The sequence below is a fragment of the Sceloporus occidentalis genome, unplaced genomic scaffold (genome assembly GCF_023333645.1).
Source record: "Sceloporus occidentalis isolate IW3139 unplaced genomic scaffold, rSceOcc1.0.p SCAF_1, whole genome shotgun sequence".
NCBI classification, from domain to species: Eukaryota; Metazoa; Chordata; class Lepidosauria; order Squamata; family Phrynosomatidae; genus Sceloporus; species Sceloporus occidentalis.
The window spans coordinates 132,303,987-132,323,637 of NW_028316981.1; the positions used below are offsets into that span (position 1 = coordinate 132,303,987).

Sequence of the window (19,651 nt, forward strand, 5' to 3'; positions counted from 1 at the left end):
GCAATTCAGAATGACCCTGCTTCCTAGAATACTATAAAACTGATACTATAGATTCTTTTTTATGTTGCTCTAACAAATCTTGAAATATTAAAACAACAATCTGTTACTCAGCTGATTACAGTTGATATTAAAGTTTGAATTATTGAGAGCATTGGTGCCCCTCTCAGTTGTCAGAGTCAACTGAAGTAGATGCTATAGTTTCCACTAGGTGGACTGGACTATAAGTCAACAATCATTGCACCCATACAGATAGGCCAATATAAAGCTGCTTTAGGTCACTTTGGAGATATGCTGTTTAAATGACACACACATCTTAAGAGACCAGAAACTACACTAAAGCTGTGCTTCAGGCCTTAGGACAGGAGCATGGCTTTAGTGTGGCTTCTGGCCTCTTAGGATGCATGCATCATTTAAACAGCATACCTCCAAAGTGACCCAAAGCAGCTTTATTTTGAACTGTCTGTATGGGCTCATTGATTACTATATTCAAGGATGCTCCTACCTCTCTTATTCTCAGGTTTTCAGCACTACACCATGCAGCCTTGGTTGGGAGTCTGGATCTTATCTCCCTGCTGCTGGAGGCACAGGCCACTGTGGACATTAAGGACATCAATGGTAAGCATTCTGCTCTTCCTTCTGTTGGCCCAGAAGGAGATAGCCTTCTGTTTTTGCCTCAGTAATCAATATGAGGGAATGGCCTTACCGCTGATCTTGCCTCACTAAGGGAAAGGTGTCTTTCACAAACAATATGGTGAGGGAAGAGTGTTTCTAAATATGGCTAAATTTGTAATTTGGCCTCAGTAACAGGAGGCTGACACTTGTCATCATTTTCTCTGGTAGAATAATGCCACTGTCTACGCTTCCTGCTCCTGGCCCATGCCTGTTCAAAGGACTGAGAAAGGTGATAGTCACACTGTGTTACATTTAGTTTCTTTGCTTTATTGGACCAAGATTGTCATTCTGTATCCCTAGAATCTCCTGCAGCCTCTCTCCAGGCTGGATTGATATTTAAAGGACACTCACTAAAATCAATAGAACTTAAGCTAGTCATCATTAACTTTAAACCACATTTGGAGTAACACATCTATAATCCCCATGCTGGCTGGAGGGTTCTAAAAGTTATCATTCCAAAATATAACTTTTCCAAGATTTGCTTAAACCTCTAATTTCAGTTAATCTTCTGTAAGTATGGCTAAAACTACAGTGACCAAAATCTTCTTAATAGTCCCCCAATCAGAGCAGGCCCATTGAATCAATGGAATTATATAAATGTTTACTTCTCAAGTTGCCTCTGATTCAGTGGGCTACTGTAGTTGGGAAGAGCAATAGCATTTAGGCCAGGGGTGGGAATCACACACCCCTTGGGCTTCATTGGGAACCCACAAAGACTCTCTCAAGGCCCCTACCAACAGAAATTTTTAAGCCAAAAAGGCCACCTTTTTAGCTCCACAAGCCCTCTGTTCCTGTTCAAAACCTATTCAGAAATGCTTACAAAACTGTTTCATGGGACAATCCCAAACAACCAGAAACTCCTGAAAAAAGCCCCCTAAAAGTGACCAGAACATCCCTACTTGCAGCCCAAACTGGCAGGTATAATCTCATGGTGTGACCTTTCAGAGTTCTGGGGCAATCATTCAAGCTGCCAAGCTCCAGAGTACACCCATGTCTAATTTTAGGCCTATGTCTTTACCATTTGGATACTGTCTTCCTATAGGAATGCGCCCACTACACTATGCTGCCTGGCAAGGGAAGGTGGAACCAGTTCGCCTACTGCTACGGGCTGCTGCTTCAGTCAATATGGCATCATTGGACGGACAGATCCCACTGCACCTTTCTGCGCAATATGGCCACTATGAAGTGGTGAGTGGTAGGGAAGGAGAAAAGGAATGGCATGTCCAATCTAGATTATTTTTATCAATCTATCATCCTGCCACCTCTCATCAGTTTCTCATCTGCCAACCAACAGCCCAAGCCCACATGCTAACTGAAGATTGAACTATAGTACTACTGCATGAATGAAAGTATTTAGCCTGCCCCAGTGCAAAGCATGGATGCAACTGTGAAACTGCTATGGGATATTGTCATGAATAACAGTCAACATTTCCTTTACCTCCCTGTACAAGGGTAAAGAGGAGGTGAAATTCTTCTGGCAGTCAGTGAAAAGGGCGAAATTGCAGACGTCACCTTTATCTGAGAAGCATTGTGAATCTGCACAGTATTTTATTCTTTATCTGAGTCCATTCCCAGAGCTGAGTATATGTTGATCTGTAAAAAAAACAAGGAGGCAAAAAAGCTAATATCTAAATTTTGATGACTTCAACTGTAGAGATTTATTAAATTTCATTAGTACCAAAGAACAGGTAATAACAAATGTGGAAGAAAACAAAAAAATGCATATAGCATTAAGGCTTCCAAATATTTTAAGTTCTGATATATTGCTCTTGGTTTCTGACAATCAAACTAAGATGTTAAGGAGAGTGTGCATTCACTACAGTTAACCCATTTCTCCTCCCACAAAACAATTTCCACAAAGGTAAATGCCTCAGCAGCACGGTCTGCAAATTAAACTTGTGCTTGTCTTCCAATGTCTAATCAGAAACCAAAGCATGCTAAGCATGAATGCACAAGATGTGTATTTGAGGGAAAGCACATGCTATGACAAATAGACATTTTTCACCACTTGGGCAACCATCTGTTCCAAGTATGCGATAAACATATGATCCTCCTTGAGGCTCAGCTTTTATTGAACAATCGTCCACATGTTTTCAAGTTTCTCTGAACTCTAATGTGGACTAGTACTTTGCTTTTCTAAAAAAATGAAAGCTGAAATTCTTTTAACACCAGGCCTTGCATCAGATACAAGATTCACTGGCCCTGCAAGTATGAGGAGTGTGCAGGCCTAAGAGCCCTGATGGTGCAGTGGTTAAATGCCTGTACTGCAGCCACTCACTCACAAACCATAAGGTTGCGAGTTCAATACCAGCGAAAGGGCTCAAGCTCGACTCAGGCTTGCATCCTTCCGAGGTCGCTAAAATGAGTACCCATATTGTTGGGGGTAGTTAGCTTACAGTTTGTAAACTGCTTAGGGAGTGCTTAAGTGCACTGATAAGCAGTATAGAAATGTACTTGCTATTGCATTGCCCATGTGAATTTGAGGAATGTACATCTTCTCCAAGATGTAAAGCAGATACTCCTTTCTCTTTATAAGGGATGGAAGTGTGGCCAAAGAGACTTTTGGGGAGTCAGATGAGACCACCATGAGATGATATTTAGTTAGTTCTAAATTAACCCTGGAAAGGGCTTGAAGACTTTGTAGGGCAGACTGGAGAACCTCTAAATTTTATTAGTTTGTATTAGATCACACGTCTATGAAAGAACACGCTCATACCCCACTATGATCATGGTGGCTCTGTGTTACTGTCAGTCCTGAGCAAGATCCCTGTTGCAGGAGGGCCTGGAGTTTATTGTCCATAAATCACAGGGAGATAAGACGTCTATCTATACAATTCACTGCCAGTTTTTCCAGTTTCATATTGTTCTTTCCATATTTCTCCCTATCCTCCTGCAGTCGGAGATGCTCCTCCAGCACCAGTCCAACCCATGCCTCATCAACAAGGCAAAGAAAACCCCTCTGGACCTGGCTTGCGAGTTTGGAAGGCTGAAGGTGAGCAGATGTGTCTGTAGTTGCTACCTGTAACAAGCCACACCAAGCAAAGAGTTCTGTCGTAGTCCCAGTTCATGATCAGTTACAGAGTTACCATGAAAGAAGGCTCTGGCATGGCAGAAGGCCCAACATCATTGCTTGAATAGTTTATCATAATGTTCCCCCCATCCCTTTCTACCTCCCAGAATTTTCCTAAGTCATCCTCGCACCCCCTGAGGCCTAAGGACACTCCTCATGAAAGGATGGAACAATATTGTATATTCTTTTTTTAAAATATATTGAGTTTATTAATATAAACATTTTACCTTAAAAGCCAACAAATTAGTCTCATCCTATCTCAAACGTGTTCTCAGCAATTAACTGATCCCTCATATATACATTTGATATATCCACTATTTATTTATTTTTACCCCTCCCCACACCCACTCCAGGAACGGTGTTTTCTTTTAAATTTCTTTTTCCTCCCATGTGTAAAATCATTTTAACTGTATTATACATTTTTCACACATCCCAGGCAATGCCTCTTCTCCCCGACTAACTAGAAAGTAGTTTTTATACCAAACACTCTAATGTATAAAATGAGTTAAAGTGTGGTAGAGTGGCAATGGTATCTTGGGAACACCATGGAGAAAAGTGGACAGGCCTCCTCTACCTTTAATAGCAATGCATTACTAGTGCATGTGCTGAAATCTGCTCATCCACAAACCTGGCACACTGACCTTGGGTCAGCCAGTTTGACTCTTGACTCTGGAACACAAGAATAAGAGTTCTTCAGAGGCATATCTATTGCTTCAACAGTGCTGACAGGACTTATGTCAGGTCTTTTCTCCCTCTTCCCATCAGAAACCAGACAGTGCCTGAGCCCTGTTAATCTCTCTAAACTGTGGAAGGCAAAACCAAGGCCAGCTGGGATAGGAGGTCTGGAATTCCAACCTGCTAAAGCTGTGAGCTGTCAGTGGATTCCTGTCTCCACTATTCAGGGACAGGTGCAAGAGGCTGCTCAAGATTCCTGGGGTGTGAGGTGGGCAGGAAACTTCACTGCCCCCTTAAGCTAAAGGGAAGGACAACTACTATACATGAACTGGGGGATACTGGCCTGGACTGCACCAAAGCAGGGGGGGGGGGTATGGAATGTCAATAATCTATTCTCATCCCAAAGCAGGGGATGTCTTGAATGTCAATTTTGTCAATAGACTATAAATAGCATGGCCAGTATAGAGTTGTTGGGGTGCAAAATAACACACCAAGAGTCTCTGGGTACACACTGTACTGTGTGTGAGTAGATGTTCCCTGTGAATGTGGAGGCCAGCTCCATCGAAGCCTCTCAAAGAGACAGAATGAGGCCCTTGAATGAGAAGGTATTTTCCACTGTAGTGACCTTTCCCAGTTGGCTCCCTCAAGCTCTACCCTTGTTAATGTTTCTACCCCTTTTGGGCAAAAGGAGTTGCAAGGAATGGGCAGGTGCAGTCTGGAAGAAAAGGGAGAACTAAGAGGATGATGATAACTAGGATGACTCTGCTTCCAAAGGCACAGGAATCTGCCCTATTGAGAGTTACAAGGCAAGGCAAATGGGCAGCAGGTGTCCCTTTCCCCTCCCTTCCTTTTCTGCAGTGCTGGAATGGGGCAGGGCCTCTGCTTCAGGCCACCTGCCTCTCCCTTGGAAGTCTTGATACAGGGAAAGTGAACCCAACAGCAAATCCCACCCACCCCCAACCCACTATGGACTGCACTGCTGCCCCCCAGCTGCCAAATTTCAGAAGCAAACTAGGAAATAAGTAGGAAATATTTTGAGGCAAACTACAAAAAAAATCTCTGTGAAGAGAAAATACTCAACATGGTTGCAAGGACTTTAAATGTCTTGCTCCTAAATTTCAGTGCTGCACTTTTAAATGGCCTTGGGAGTCCAGGGTAGTCTACAGGGTGCATATTGCCCACCCTGTCTTAAAAGTACAGAAACTTCATGCTCCTTTTGGAATAGGGTCACTCCTTTTGGCCACCGTTTTTAAATATCCAGAAGTTTGCTACAAGTAGGTTGGACTTCTTTTGTTCTCTTTGGTCATGGTGTAAATAACAGTAGTAATAATACAAGAGATTCACTGGAAGATTATTTTAATGATGATATGGCCATCTAAATTCCCAAGAGGTTATAGTTGGCATCTTTTCCATTGCCTGTCCCTCCCTTTGTTCCATTTAGGTGGCCCAGCTGCTCCTGAACAGCCACATGTGTGTGGCTCTGCTCGAGGGACAATCTAAGGACACAAGTGATCCCAACTACACTACTCCTCTACACTTGGCAGCCAAGAATGGACACAAGGAGATCATCAGGTAGCTCTTCTCAATGCTACCAAAAAAGGGAGAAATCCCAGTCCTCACACTGGAGTCCAGGTCTGTTAGCTTTAGGGTTGTTTGTATTTTACACAGGATTGAGCATTTATGCAAGATCTGGAAAGATGGGAGTGAAATATAGGGTGAAATAGTGTGTGCTTTTGCCTTTATAGGAGTGGGTGCAAATCATCACTTTCCCTCAAGTATTTAAAGGGAAACAGTCACAAACTGTCTTCTGGTTCTTTCAGTAGTAGGAGTTACTGTTGGTTGAATTGCTATGATCAAGTGCAATCTCCCCCCTCCCTTTTAGCATTACCATAATGTCATACATTGTACCCACAGTGTCATACTGCTATTTAATCCTCCTTGCAGGGCAAGTAGTGCCACTGGTCCTTTTTAACCCATGTGGGTATCCTCTTCCTTCTCCTTCCCTCCAACTATTGTCACTCTGCATAGATACGCTGTGCATCAAAGTTTTGTGATTTGGGCAGCGGAATCTGTTCCATCTTTTGACTGCTGGTATTCATTGCTTGTATGTCCCTATTTGCACAGGCAACTTCTGAAAGCTGGAATTGAGATCAACAAACAGACAAAGACGGGCACTGCTTTGCATGAGGCAGCCCTGTATGGGAAGACCGAGGTGGTGCGCCTACTATTGCAAGTGAGGCTAACACTGTATTAGGAATAGTTGCTTGGTTTCCAATCTTTGAAGTGAAAATAGGAAGCAAAGAACAGACTCTCTCTCTCTCTCTCTCTTTCTCTCTCTCTCTCTCTCTCTCTCACACACACACACACACACACACACACACAGAGAGAGAGAGAGAGAGAGTTATATGTGTAAGCCTCATGAGGAGAGATCAGTGTTGAGTCCAGCACTTTCTGATCTGTGTAAGGAATTCCCCTTCACTTACAAAGAAAAACTCTGCATGCATTGTTCAATGGGTGTAGCTCCTTGACACACCAACCAAAGATACAGCTAGCTAGGGACATAGGCAGCATTCATCACAATCAGGGCTTGCTGGTACAGCCTTACAATTCCCTTCATCCATATGACCATCACCCAGCTTCGGAAGTAATTGCAGATGTTGTTATGAAATGTATAGAGGGACACTTTTGAAAAGAAAATAATCTCTTTGCATGTCCAATGCACAAAGTGCTCTACCATTTCCCCTGATTCATATTGTCAACTCTCCTGTGAAGGAGGCTAGTGACATCCTTGTCAGAAACTGAAGCTAAGCATGTATGGCAAATGTAAGGCATGACAGATCCAATGCCCCTACAATGAACAAGTGAAGTAGGGGAAGGCAGCCCCTGGACAGCGAAAGGGCTGCCTTGGCTGTCAAGATTTGTGGCCTAGGAGGTTGACATGAACCAGCATCCAGTTCTGGCTCCAGCCAAGCCAGTTGCTTGTATTGTGAAATCTTGCTCAGACCAAGAATGCTTTCTCTCTTCTAGGCTCATCAATTAACTTTTTCCTCTATCTGGTTAGGGGGGGATTGATGTCAACATACGTAACACGTACAACCAGACCGCCCTGGACATTGTGAATCAGTTCACCACTTCACATGCCAGCAAAGACATCAAGCAGCTGCTACGAGGTGAGCAGACCACAAGCTAGTCATGGGAGGCTTCTAATGTAAGGAAAGTTGCTCGGCACCTTTCCTATGGCCAGTATGACTTTGCATTAAAGGATGGTTAACAGTGAAGTGATTTGGGTAAAGGCAGTGTAGGTACTTGGGGTGTTCTGTTCTACTATTCTCTTGGAATCCTGATCCAAACATGTCCATCTCAGAAAGCTGATGAGATGGGTGGGGAATGAAAAGAAAACAGACTGCCTTCAACAAACATGTGGACAGGCTATGGGGTGTAGGAGGAATTCTACACATGAGTAAATTTATTATTATCATCATCATCTCATACTCCCTTCCTTCCTTCCTTCCTTCCTTCCTTCCTTCCTTCCTTCCTTCCTTCCTCTCCCATCTCTTCCCTTATCTGACCCCCTCCTTCTCTCTTCCCTCTACCCTTTGTCTTCAGAGGCATCAGGAATCCTGAAGGTCCGAGCTTTGAAGGATTTCTGGAACCTCCATGACCCAACTGCTCTCAACATCCGTGCCGGAGATGTCATCACGGTGAGAGATTTACAGAAGCCCATATAAACTGCCGGCTCTTGTACAACCTGTGCCAGAACCCTATAAAGGACTGTAGTAGCTGGGAAAATAATACAAAGATAGTTTACCTTGACAGTGGATTGGAGAACTACGGAGTGCACAGTGTGCCACAATTCTGTAGGAGGCCAGAAAAAGTACAAAATTTAAAATCTAAATGCAGACATAGCATTCCACTGAGAAGCGCAGGGTTTGTTTGTTTTTAAAAGCATGTTTCTAGTCCTGACAATGAAAATATGGTATGATGATGGCAAAGTTTGGCATATAGCCCTTTAGAGCAGCCTTACCCAACCTGGTGTCCTCTGGATGTTTTGGACTGCAACTCCCATAAACTTCAAATAGCCTAGCCAGTGTGTGGGATCATGGAATATGAAGCCCAAAACATCTGGAGAACACCATCTTCACACAATATTACTTAGTTAACCTATAGTAGCCCTGTAAGGGTAGGCCACTGTTTTTATCCCTATGTTGGAGATGGACAGTTTAGGTGGCAAATTATGGATCTTTCCAGACCACTTATTTTGCATGGAGTTGAGGGAAGCTTCCTTATTTGTACCTTAGGCACAATGCTGTATACCATCTCCAGAAAATCCTGGTTTTACAGTGCATGCTAAACTTAATTATTGCCTTGGTTCCTTTCATCTTTCTCATTCTGCTTGGAGTCAGTAATGGGCTGGATGAGGAAAAACAAACTCAGCTTGAATCCAGAGAAAACGGAAGTACTAGTGATAGGCTCTCCCGGTCTGGGTGGTGAAATTTGTCCACCTGTCCTGAATGGGGTCACGCTCCCCCTGAAGGACTCAGTTCACAGTTTGGGGGTGCTTTTGGACTCGTCGCTCCAGCTGACTTCTCAGGTGGATGCGACGGTCAGAAGCACCTGTTACCAGCTTCGGCTGATATGCCAGCTGTGACCCTACCTAGGCCGGGAGGACCTTGAAACAGTGGTATATGCTCTGATAACCTCTCGGTTGGATTTCTGTAATGCGCTCTACATGGGGCAACCCTTGTACCAAACCCAGAAGCTTCAACTAGTGCAGAATATGGCAGCTAGGTTGGTCACTGGATGTCCCAGGGCCGACCATATAACTGATTCTGCATGATCTCCATTGGCTGCCTGTTCGCTTCCAGGCACAATACAAGGTGTTGGTTATAACCTATAAAGCCCTAAATGGCTTGGGCCCAGGGTACTTGGAGGACCGCCGCTCCCCATATAGTCCGCCCCGCACACTCAGGTCATCTGGGAAGAATCTGTTGAGGATCCCGATAACGAGATATGTATCAACCTCACAAAGGGCCTTTTCTATCTCGGCCCTTGGGATCTGGAACACCCTTCCTGAGGAACTCCGCTCCGCCACCTCCCTGGATCTCTTTAAAAAGAGACTTAAGACCTTCCTGTTTCAGCAAGCCTTCCCCGATGATATATGACTCCCCCCTATATGTACAGCATTATCGAGCACATTTAGCTGGCCTGGATTTGATGTATGGTTTTAATCTGTATTTTGAAATGTTTTTATTGAAGTTTTATTTATGTATTGCAATTTTTATCCTGTATTTTGTATTTGATATTGCAATTTTTACCTGTATACCGCTATGATCAACACGGAATAGCGGTTTATAAATAAAACTTATTATTTTTATTATTATTCTGTGATTCTGTACCTGACTTGTCCCACTGATGAGGAGAACTATGCCCTTTATTCAGGTGCTGGAACAGCATGCAGATGGACGCTGGAAAGGCCATATCCATGACTCTCAGAAAGGCACTGACCGTGTTGGCTACTTCCCTCCATCCATTGTGGAAGTCATCAGCAAGCGGACAGGTTGGTCTAGGGTTATAACTGGGGGTCTTTGTGGGAGATCACATTATTTATTTATTTATTTATTTATTTATTTAATTTCTATCCCACCTTTCTCCCTGAAGGGACCCAAGGCAGCTCACAAATAAAAATTCTAAAAACATGTTGCAGTAAACAAAACATCAGCTAAACACAATATAAAATTACGAACATTAAAACCACAATAAAATCACAATACCCATCCCATATAAAACCCATCCCATGACTGCATATTAAAAGCCTGCCTTAACAGAGCTGTTTTTGCCTGCTGATGAAAGGCAAGCAAGGAGGTGGCCAGCCTTGCTTCTCAAGGAAGAGCATTCCAGAGGACAGAAGCAGCCACCAAGAAGGCTCTTTCTCATGTCCTCACCAGGCGAGCCTGGGATGGTAGAGGGACTGAGAGAAAGCCTTCCCCGGAAGATCTTAGAGCTCTAGCTGGTTTGTATGGGGAGATACGATCTCTCAAATAATCTGGACCTAAGCCATGTAGGACTTTATAAATCATAACCAACACTTTGAATTTTGCCCAGAAACAAACCAATAGCCAGTGAAGCTGTTTCAGCAAGGGAGTTATGTGGTCCCTGGCCACAGTTAGCATTCTGGCTGTGGTGTTTTGCACAGGCCGAAGTTTCCGAACTATTTCTAAAGGCAGCCCCAGGTAGAGTGCATTGCAGTAGTCCAAATGTGATGTAATCAAGGCATGGTCTGACATATCAAGGAATGGGTGCATGTGGCACACAAGTTTTAACTGTGCAAATGCTCTCCTGGCCACTGCTGAAACCTGGGCATCCTGGCTCAGGGTGGAGTATCAAGTGGCAAGCCTGAGATTTTAGGGGGAGTGTAACCCCATCCAGCACAGGCAACATTCCTATTCCCTGATCTGCCTTATGACTGACCAGGAGCTCTTCTGTTTTGTTTGGATTAAGTTTCCATTTGTTTGCCCTCATCCAGTCCATTACTGATTGCAAATACTGGTTCAGTACAAAGACAGCTTTCTTGGAATCAGATGGAAAGGAGAGATAGAGTTGGGTGTCATCTGCATACTGGTGGCACTACACCTCAGAACTCCACATGACCTCTCCCAGTGGTTTCACGTAGTTGTTGAATAACATGGGGACAAAATGGAACCCTGTGGGACTCCACAGACCAGTGGTCAAGGAGTCAAACAGAAGTTCCCCAACACCACCTTTTGAGTCTGCCCTTCCAAGAAGTACCAGAAGCACTGCATAACAATGCTCCTAAGTCCCATCCCAGAGATCGAAGGTGTGATCATCAGGAGGTGGCATCTGTGACTTTATTTCCATGTTCAACCAATTTGCCCAGTGACTTTTTGCATAAAGGATTCCTGTCTCTTTAATTCCCTCTTCCTACCCTAGCAGCATGTGCCAATAGCATCATGGCCTTGGTTTGCTCTGGTCACATGAACAAGAGGCAACTAGCATTAGGTCTTGATCTAGGTCCTGGTCATCAGCTGTTATGGTGAATCGCATCAGCTCTTCCATACACATTCTTTGTATAAAAGTAACCACCCACATTTTTCTTGTAAGAAGGATCATTTAATTTGTAAAATAATATCAATGCATTCTCTTATGCTCTGCTTTCTGGAAAGGATACTAAAGAGGATTTCTAGCAACTTTCACATGAAAAATTCAGGAAAGCATTGTACAGTAAGCCCATGTCATACGCAGGCTCATTATAGGCAGCTTCCAGCTTACGCGGAAGCCACCAGAAGAATGGGATAATGGTGTGTCTGCCTGTGGCGCACGCAGCCTGCATGGGCTCGAGCATATGCACTTTTTGCCTTATGCGGAGGGGTCCAGAACGGATCCTCCGCGTAAGGCAAGGACGGACTGTATTTGGAAATGAGGGATCCATTCTGCAAGAGGAGTAAAGGTATTAAAGTATGTCAAGATTGTATTTAAACCATCCTCACCAAAATCATCTTCAATGTGATAACCTTCATCTTCAAAATGAAGATGGTGTCTGCACATCTAACAGAGAGGTGTGAGCGTATGGTTATAGAAAGCTGGAAATGGTGCCATACTCTCAGCTCTTGCCTTCCTTCTAAAAGAGTTTCCAAATGAGGCTTTCACTGTGTAATCACTCTGCTTCATTCACAAAATTTTACTGAGCCAGGTTTTCTGCTTCATGCATTGTTCCATTTTATAACTCCCTTGTGTATTCCCTACTACTTTGTCCCTTTTTCTTCCTGAGCACAAAAAACAATAAACAGGAAAGTACAAAACAGCTGCTCACTGCCTTTTGACTGTTAGCAATAGGAGTCCTCCGTGTTGAAGTACACGTCCCACAAGAAAGGAGCAATTGTCTGTATGAATTCCCCCCTATCTATGGGAAAATATAGGCCACCATTTCTCAAATGGTAACTCACTAAGTTAAAAGTTATAGTGGAAGTCATCCATTTGTGGTCCACTAGTGTAATTACTAACTGGATAGTGATACATATTTTTTCTCAGTTTTACTTATAGTTTTATATTCTCTCAGGTATAGATCTTTTACAGTGAATCACTATTACTGTTTTAATTTCAACATTTTCTTAAGATATTTGAAGTTGCAGATAATTGTTTAGGAGCCTGAAAATAGTTTAAGAGTTGCTTTGTTTCAGATGACAAATAACTTTTCCATAGCATGTAAGTGTGTGTACATTAATGAAGGAATATTCATTCCTTTGTCCTACTTTTCCCTCTGGTCAAAAAAGTCTTGCAGGTTTTTAGGACAAAATGTTGCAAAGCTGGTTTACTAGAAACAAAAATGCCCTAGCATAAGATGTGTTTATTTTTTCAAACAGCTTCCATTACTCTGAACTTTCCCCAGCCAAAGGCATTTGGGAGTGGTGAAACTAAGGAATTGGTTATATGAACCCTCCTTTATAAGGAAAAGTCCTCTTATTAAGGATACTGGGGGGGGGGGGGGGGGGGAGGGAATTCTGCCTTTCCTTCCTGCCTGCTTTCCTCCCTTCCCTGTATCCTTCATAAGAGGACTTCCTGGCTTAGTTGCTGCTGTAAGATTCTTTGTGAGAATCACTCTGAAAATAGTGCAGGGACTGTATGTGCCCCTCACATCTGTATGTTTTAAACTCTGCAGCAGTGTCACTCGTAAATGGACATGCATGCTCTCAGGGCAGCCATGTAGTCCATAACCACACCAGTCATTCCTTCCCTTTACACCCAGCCCTTCACAATGTACCTCAGTCCCGCTGGGATAGATCATTCCTGTTGAATCCCACCTCACCCCACCTCACTTTCACATGCATTCTGATTTGACCTGCATGTTTTGTCTCTACATGCAGGCCTGACTCTTTCCCGCATGGTGCCCTCCCACCAGTACCAGAGCCTTGCCAAGGGCCAGCAGGTTGCCACTGCCACCCCTCCTGGTGAGCTACCATCACATACAGAAGTCTCACCACCTGTTTCACCACAGCCATCCCTTGGGCTACCCACAGCTTGCGGCCTCACCCTGAGCAGCACAGCCCCAACACCCAAGATCGCAGGTCAGGGGCAGTGCTAGGCTTGACAAACATTCCCTCCATTCACATGACCTGAGGAATGAGTGAAGGCAAACTTTGGAGTGGGAAGAGGATGAACCAGGAAAACAGCAGATAAGAAAGGGTATCATTACAGGTGATGGAGGTGTATCAGGCACTCCTCCTCCTCATGTATGTGCATCCCAAATATATACCCTTGAACTCACATTTTCTCTGTTGTACATTTGCCCATGATATATATTCCTCTTCTGCATAAACCATGTGACACTGATATATTTACATATACACTTGTCTGTCTACATTTGCTGGGGTTATGGGCACAGGATCCCTGTGAATGTGGAAAAAACAAAAATAGTAAAAACACTATGTTTTTGCTTGAGATAATACCTCTCTAGGAATCTCTAGGTCTTCCAGTGCAACTCTGTGGTCAACATCTGGCAGGCATTGACCTTGGTATTGCTGGAGGAGCTACAAACGCCTTGTGGAGTGTTCTCTCTAGGAATCTGTAGGTCCTTCAGTGCAACCTTTGGTTAAGGTTGATCATAGAGTTGCGCTGGAGGACCTAGATATTCCTAGAGAGAACATATTAATAAAATCTCTTAATAATCATATCCACAAAAGTCAACTCCACAAATGTGGAGGGACGAGTGTACATTCTTGTTTGCTTACCTAGTTTAGCTGTACATCTGGATGTTTCCACTGCACAGCTACACCTCTCTTAATATGCCCTCACTCTTTCCCCTTAATACACTGTCAGTAGATTTTTGTGGACACTTCCAACCCTGCCTGTACTCACTGGCCCCTCATAAGTCCCAAGAAAATCACACTTGTTCATTCAAGTAATCCTTTCCTTTCATAGTCTGGCATCCTGTTGGTGGCATGTAAGTGTGCAAGTTAATGTAATACCTATACATATCTGTTTTTGATCACTGCAGAGTTGGTACTCTCTTCTTTCCTCTGCAGTGACCAATGTTCCCCCTCCCAGACCTCCCATAGACCCACTGAAAGGTTCCTTCTGTCCATTTCGTGATCAATGGGGAAGGAGTACTGCAGGTTTATGGGGTAGTGAACCATTCAACATAGTGATAGTTCTGCATGTGGACAAACTACACTGAGTCATTAGGATTATAGCCATTTATAGCCAATGCACATTTCTGCACACCAATACATATCTGCCATAGAGATGCATCCTTGGCCTTATTACCCGCCCAGCAGTGTGATATGCACATCTCTGCTACTGGTACAACCACATGCTCAATGTGCACATGCCCATTTGCCACTGAGGTCCATTTCTTGTCATATGAACAATCCCCCTTCATTCCATGCAGACTTTCCTGCCTGCTTGGCTGCTAGTTGCTGCTTTGTCTAAAACACCACACCTCCCTTTCCTCTTTGCCTGTCTGATTGTCTGCTACTGGATTCTTTTTTTGAAATGCAGAATGATTTTCAACCTGGATCATTGGGAATGGGGATGGGATTCCAACTAACACAATGTTGGTGATGGGAAGTTTTATATGTGACACCGGTTGCCCTCTCCTGTAGGAAGGGGAGCCTACTCCAGTGCTCCTCAGCAAAGCTTGCAAGAAAAACCAATGGCCTCTGAACCCTTGTTCCATGACCTGCAAAAGTGTGACTTCCATTGTGATATCCCTCTTTCCCCCACCCCTGCCTTCCTCCAGCTCCATGTTGAAATTTCTCCTTTCTTCTGATGCAGCAGGTGACAGGAACAGCGTGGGCAGTGAGGGCAGTATTGGCAGCATCCGGAGTGCTGGCAGTGGTCAGAGTACTGAGGGCACCAATGGACAAATCACTGGAATACTCATTGAGAGTGTGAAGGTAAGGAAGTTCTATTTCCTTTGCACCGAAATGTGGAAGATTTACCTCCATATCCTTAGAGCTCCCCCTGTCAACCCAAAAATGCCCTGTGGTGATCATCTCCCATTTGAGTTCCTCCCACTTTTTAAAGACTATTGTTACCTCCTGTTGTTGGAACACACACAATCAAATTCACTTAGCATGGATTCTATAGATAAATAGTGCTCATTTACACATGTACACTCACACCAATTGAAAGGAAATATCCTGGACACCGGATTCTGTCTGATCTTGGAAGTGAAGCAAAGTCAGCCCTCATTAGTACTTGGATGGGAGCCCATCAAGGAATACCAGCTGCTGTAGGCTATATTTCAGAGAACTGCAACGGCAGATCACCACTTAATCCTCATTCACACTTGCAAAAAACCCAGCTTTTAAGTCACATCGAATCAGGATCAGGGAATCGATTCGAACCAAAACGAAGCTCACACTTTATTTTCTATTACCGAATGCATTTGTTTGCATTTAACACAATTTACATTCACACTTACATTTGCACTGCTACAAAATGGCTTCTCAGTATCGGGTGCGATTGATTCATCCTGGTTCTTTTTTTAAAAAATGTCAATCATATGATGTGCATGAGTGTGTTTCCGGTGACGCAAGCACTCGGAAGTATGACCATGGCATCAGCTGTCACTATGTCCATGACCCTCTCTGTGTGTATGTGTTCGTGTGTGTGTGTGTATGTGTATGTGTGTAAGATGCACACCCTCCTCCCCCTCCTCCTCCTCCTCCTCCCCACCGTGCCTGGGAATGGGCTGCTAGAATTTTTATTTCTATGGAAGCAACAATTGATCCAGTCAGAAACACACACACACCTTCCTCCTCACCTTCCCTAGCCCAGCCTGCATGCACTCACACACACACACACTTTCTCTCCCTCCCTGCCTTAGCTCCTTTTACGCTTGGTTCCCTCCAGCTGACTCTTCAACCCCAATGCCAGCCATGCATCCCAGGAGAGAATCCTTCATGACAGCGACAGATCCATGCATCCTAGGGGAGAATCCTCCATGACACCCATGGATCCATACACCCCAGAGGAGAATTCTCCATGATACCCATGGATTCATGCATCCCAGGGGAAAATATTCCATGACACCCATGGATCTATGCTGTCATAGCACCCATGACTCTCTCCCGGGAACCCACATAAATGTGACAGTTCACAGAAACTGTCAAACATTTTTTTAAAAAACCACACTGCATCATGCCCCCCCCCCCCGATAGCCCCATGGCAGCACTGAGAGGGGGGAAATGCCAAGACCTGTGGTGGGATGGTACCACCTCTCTGCCCAACCTCTCTGCCGATTGTTCCTTTCCTCCAGTGTGCCCCAATTGAGATCAGTAATGCATTCACACTTGTTCAATCCAATTCTTTTCATAAGTACCCATTTTTTTTCAAAAGAAACGGCAAAAGATCAATTTCCAAAAGAACCGATTCTTTTGGAATTGCACCAATTCACACCGATTCAGACCAAACATATTTGGATCTGAAATCAATTCAAGTGTGAATTGCCTAAGAAAACCCTGTAATTAGGTTGCCATAAGCTGACAGGTGACTTGAAGGCACATACACACACACATTATAGCATTTTTATACCACTTTAACTGGTATGATCCCATCCTGTCCTGGAACTTGTAATTTTGTGATGGATTTATAGTTCTCATGCGGATAGCTCTTGTGGTGCCTCTGACCAAATCCTAGAATACCATGGGATGCAGCCATGACAGTTAAAGTGGGGTCAAAGTGCTATAACTGTATAGTATGAAAGAGTCCTGCATGTCCCTTTTACAATAACATGGAAGGATGAGTGCGCTATGTTGGTCAAGATCCATTATAGTGGAGTTTCTGCTCTTTACCTGAATGGGAGATGGTAGCATTCAGGGCTTATTCCATCCAAGGCATTCAAAGACAGTAATGTTGTATTGAATCCCACTGACTGGGAATGGGGGAAGTAGCCTGCCTATCTTTTGGGAGTCAAGATACCTTTGTTACTGTTCTTTCCTCTTGCTCTTCTCACCCGGACTTTGAATCTGACATATATCTCAAGACCTCTAGTTCAATCCTCCCCCCTCACCCATAGAAAAACAATTAAAATTGTAGCTCTTCTTGTATTGATTCTAAAGAGTAAGAAAGATTAACTGGCTTGTGAGCACCCACAAAGTAGCAGGAGTTCATGTGACTCTCATGGGCATCTGCATCTGTCTTCAGCCTGGCTTACCCTTGAACACATGTGTGACATTTCAGTTGGTCAGGATTAAGCTGCATCTACAAAAATCTAGTTGCTGATCCTGCTATGTGCAAAAAGTTGAGCATGCCAGGAAGTCACGTAATTTGCTAAGTTCGTCATTCTGCAACACACTTGTATTTCTGACCTTCACTCCTTCCTTCCTGGTTATGCAGCCACTTTCACCTGGTGGTGAGGATCTTCAGCAACACCTCTTGAGTTCAAATTTCCACAATGGCCAGATGAATCCCATGATAGGTAAGAGACAAAACTGCTCTGTTTAAAGGCATGGTAAGAAGCAGAAGTGTGTATTACAAAAGCAAAAAGTGTAAGCAGAGAAGTATTAATAATGGCAGTAAATTGGAAACATCCTTCCTGTTGCTGAGCATCATAGAAGTGAGTAGCTGTTAACGTAGCAAGGACAGTATGTTATTAATTTAAAATGGGATGGCAAAATGGAGAGGCTTTCTTGGAGTCTGTCCTTCAGCTGTGGCCTGTCCTTTCTCTGTAGAATTATAAAATCCTAGGTCTGAACACCGTCAGTAAGAGCATAAAAAGTTCCTATACAAGCTGGCATTCAAATAGCACATTAAGCAGACAGTGGTGTGCAAAGGGGTAGGGGATGTGATTTGTAATTTCAGTATCATTTGCACATATTATTATGTATAATGTTTTATTGCCTGTGAGTAGTTGGTACCAGCACTGGCTCTTCCAAATGGGCAGCCTACAAATTAAACTATATAAGGTCTATGTTCCCATTTAACTTAATCTGTGAAATTCTTCTTTGAAAACAAGTGTCAGTCCTTATTTTAGCATGGGTGGTTTGTGACCTTCATGCCATCCCCACTGGGGCAGATGACAACTGTACAACCATGGGTTTCTCTGGGTTGATGTGGCCTCCTATGGTTCCATCTCATGTTCCAATTTGACCCACTCTGGCTTCTTGCAGGGGCCCTGGCACACCAGAACCTCTCCAATTGGAACACCAGCGACAGGATTTTCTCCCACCAATATCTACGTCCAGAGCAGCTGTTGGAGGGGAAGGTATTTAGAATCCACTGGGAATGATCAGGCCAGAAACTGAGTAATGATGAAAAATAGATACATGCCAGTTCTTGCATCAGACATTTCTCTATAGAGAGGACTTTAGATGGCACTAGTAGGAAGCAACCTCGGCCCAACATGTGCAGAGCAAACAAAAACTGGCAGTAAAAGAGGAATCCAGGGTGGAAGAACCACCAGAATCAAAGTTTGGGTGATAGGAGAGCAGCTGGCAGGATTTTTTTCCCTTTCGAGAGGGTTTGGTCTGCAATCTTCAACAGGAAAGTCTGTGAAGGCTGACATCCTTTTTTGCCTGAGGACTTCAATATCCAGAAAGAGAGAGAGCTGTTAAACTTTACAGTCCCAGGAAAGCTCACCACAAGTGACCATAAAATTGTAAGGCTACACATTCTTCAAGAATGATTATCATGGTGTTGTATTTGCATTTATTATATTGACATAATGATATGAAAGATACAACATGTTTGGCAGGAGATGGGACCATGTTGTTAGACTCCAGATATGGTTGGACATCAGCTTTTATTACTCACTGTGCAGGCCAGGGCTGCACATTGTCACAGTTCAATATTGTGTGCAGGGTTACATGTTCCTTGTACCAGAAACTCAAACACTCCATCCCTATCTCTTAAGAAGTACTTTTAGGGACGTATTTGCCTGTCCATTCCATGGCATCACCTTCACCAGGGACTTCTCTGTCTCCCTTCCCAGGATGCTGAAGCTATTTACAATTGGCTATGTGAATTTCAATTAGAGTACTATACGGCCAACTTCCTGAATGCAGGCTATGATGTGCCAACGATCAGCCGCATGACTCCAGAGGTAAGTAAGAAAAAGTGAGGGAGCCAAACAATAGGAGAGAACCTTAAACCTGGTTATCCAGACATCACCCATCCATGCCATCACTGTTTGGTGTTTATAAGAACTTGCCACTCTCTTCCCAGGAATATTATGTGTAGTTTTTCTGCTACAGCACATATGCTTGACTGGGGGTA

The 19,651-nt window shown here is 43.7% G+C and overlaps 1 protein-coding gene across 9 annotated transcripts in view; it reads left to right on the plus strand.

Moving 5' to 3' along the window:
• Nucleotides 1-19,651, plus strand: part of CASKIN2 (CASK interacting protein 2) — a 133,312-nt gene that overhangs the window by 97,766 nt on the left and 15,895 nt on the right. For 3 of the 9 annotated variants that reach the window (XM_089536284.1, XM_089536293.1, XM_089536302.1), the window contains exons 4-16: nucleotides 518-615; nucleotides 1,715-1,860; nucleotides 3,569-3,664; nucleotides 5,859-5,989; nucleotides 6,542-6,650; nucleotides 7,479-7,587; nucleotides 8,024-8,118; nucleotides 9,857-9,974; nucleotides 13,297-13,497; nucleotides 15,206-15,327; nucleotides 17,774-17,855; nucleotides 18,547-18,641; nucleotides 19,368-19,478. In XM_089536284.1, coding sequence (XP_089392410.1) covers nucleotides 518-615; nucleotides 1,715-1,860; nucleotides 3,569-3,664; nucleotides 5,859-5,989; nucleotides 6,542-6,650; nucleotides 7,479-7,587; nucleotides 8,024-8,118; nucleotides 9,857-9,974; nucleotides 13,297-13,497; nucleotides 15,206-15,327; nucleotides 17,774-17,855; nucleotides 18,547-18,641; nucleotides 19,368-19,478 — 1,513 coding nt within the window. Of the gene's footprint in view, nucleotides 1-517; nucleotides 616-840; nucleotides 902-1,714; nucleotides 1,861-3,568; nucleotides 3,665-5,858; nucleotides 5,990-6,541; nucleotides 6,651-7,478; nucleotides 7,588-8,023; nucleotides 8,119-9,856; nucleotides 9,975-13,296; nucleotides 13,498-15,205; nucleotides 15,328-17,773; nucleotides 17,856-18,546; nucleotides 18,642-19,367; nucleotides 19,479-19,651 lie in introns of all 9 variants that reach the window. The other 6 variants (XM_089536331.1, XM_089536311.1, XM_089536322.1 and 3 more) reach the window with 6 other exon arrangements.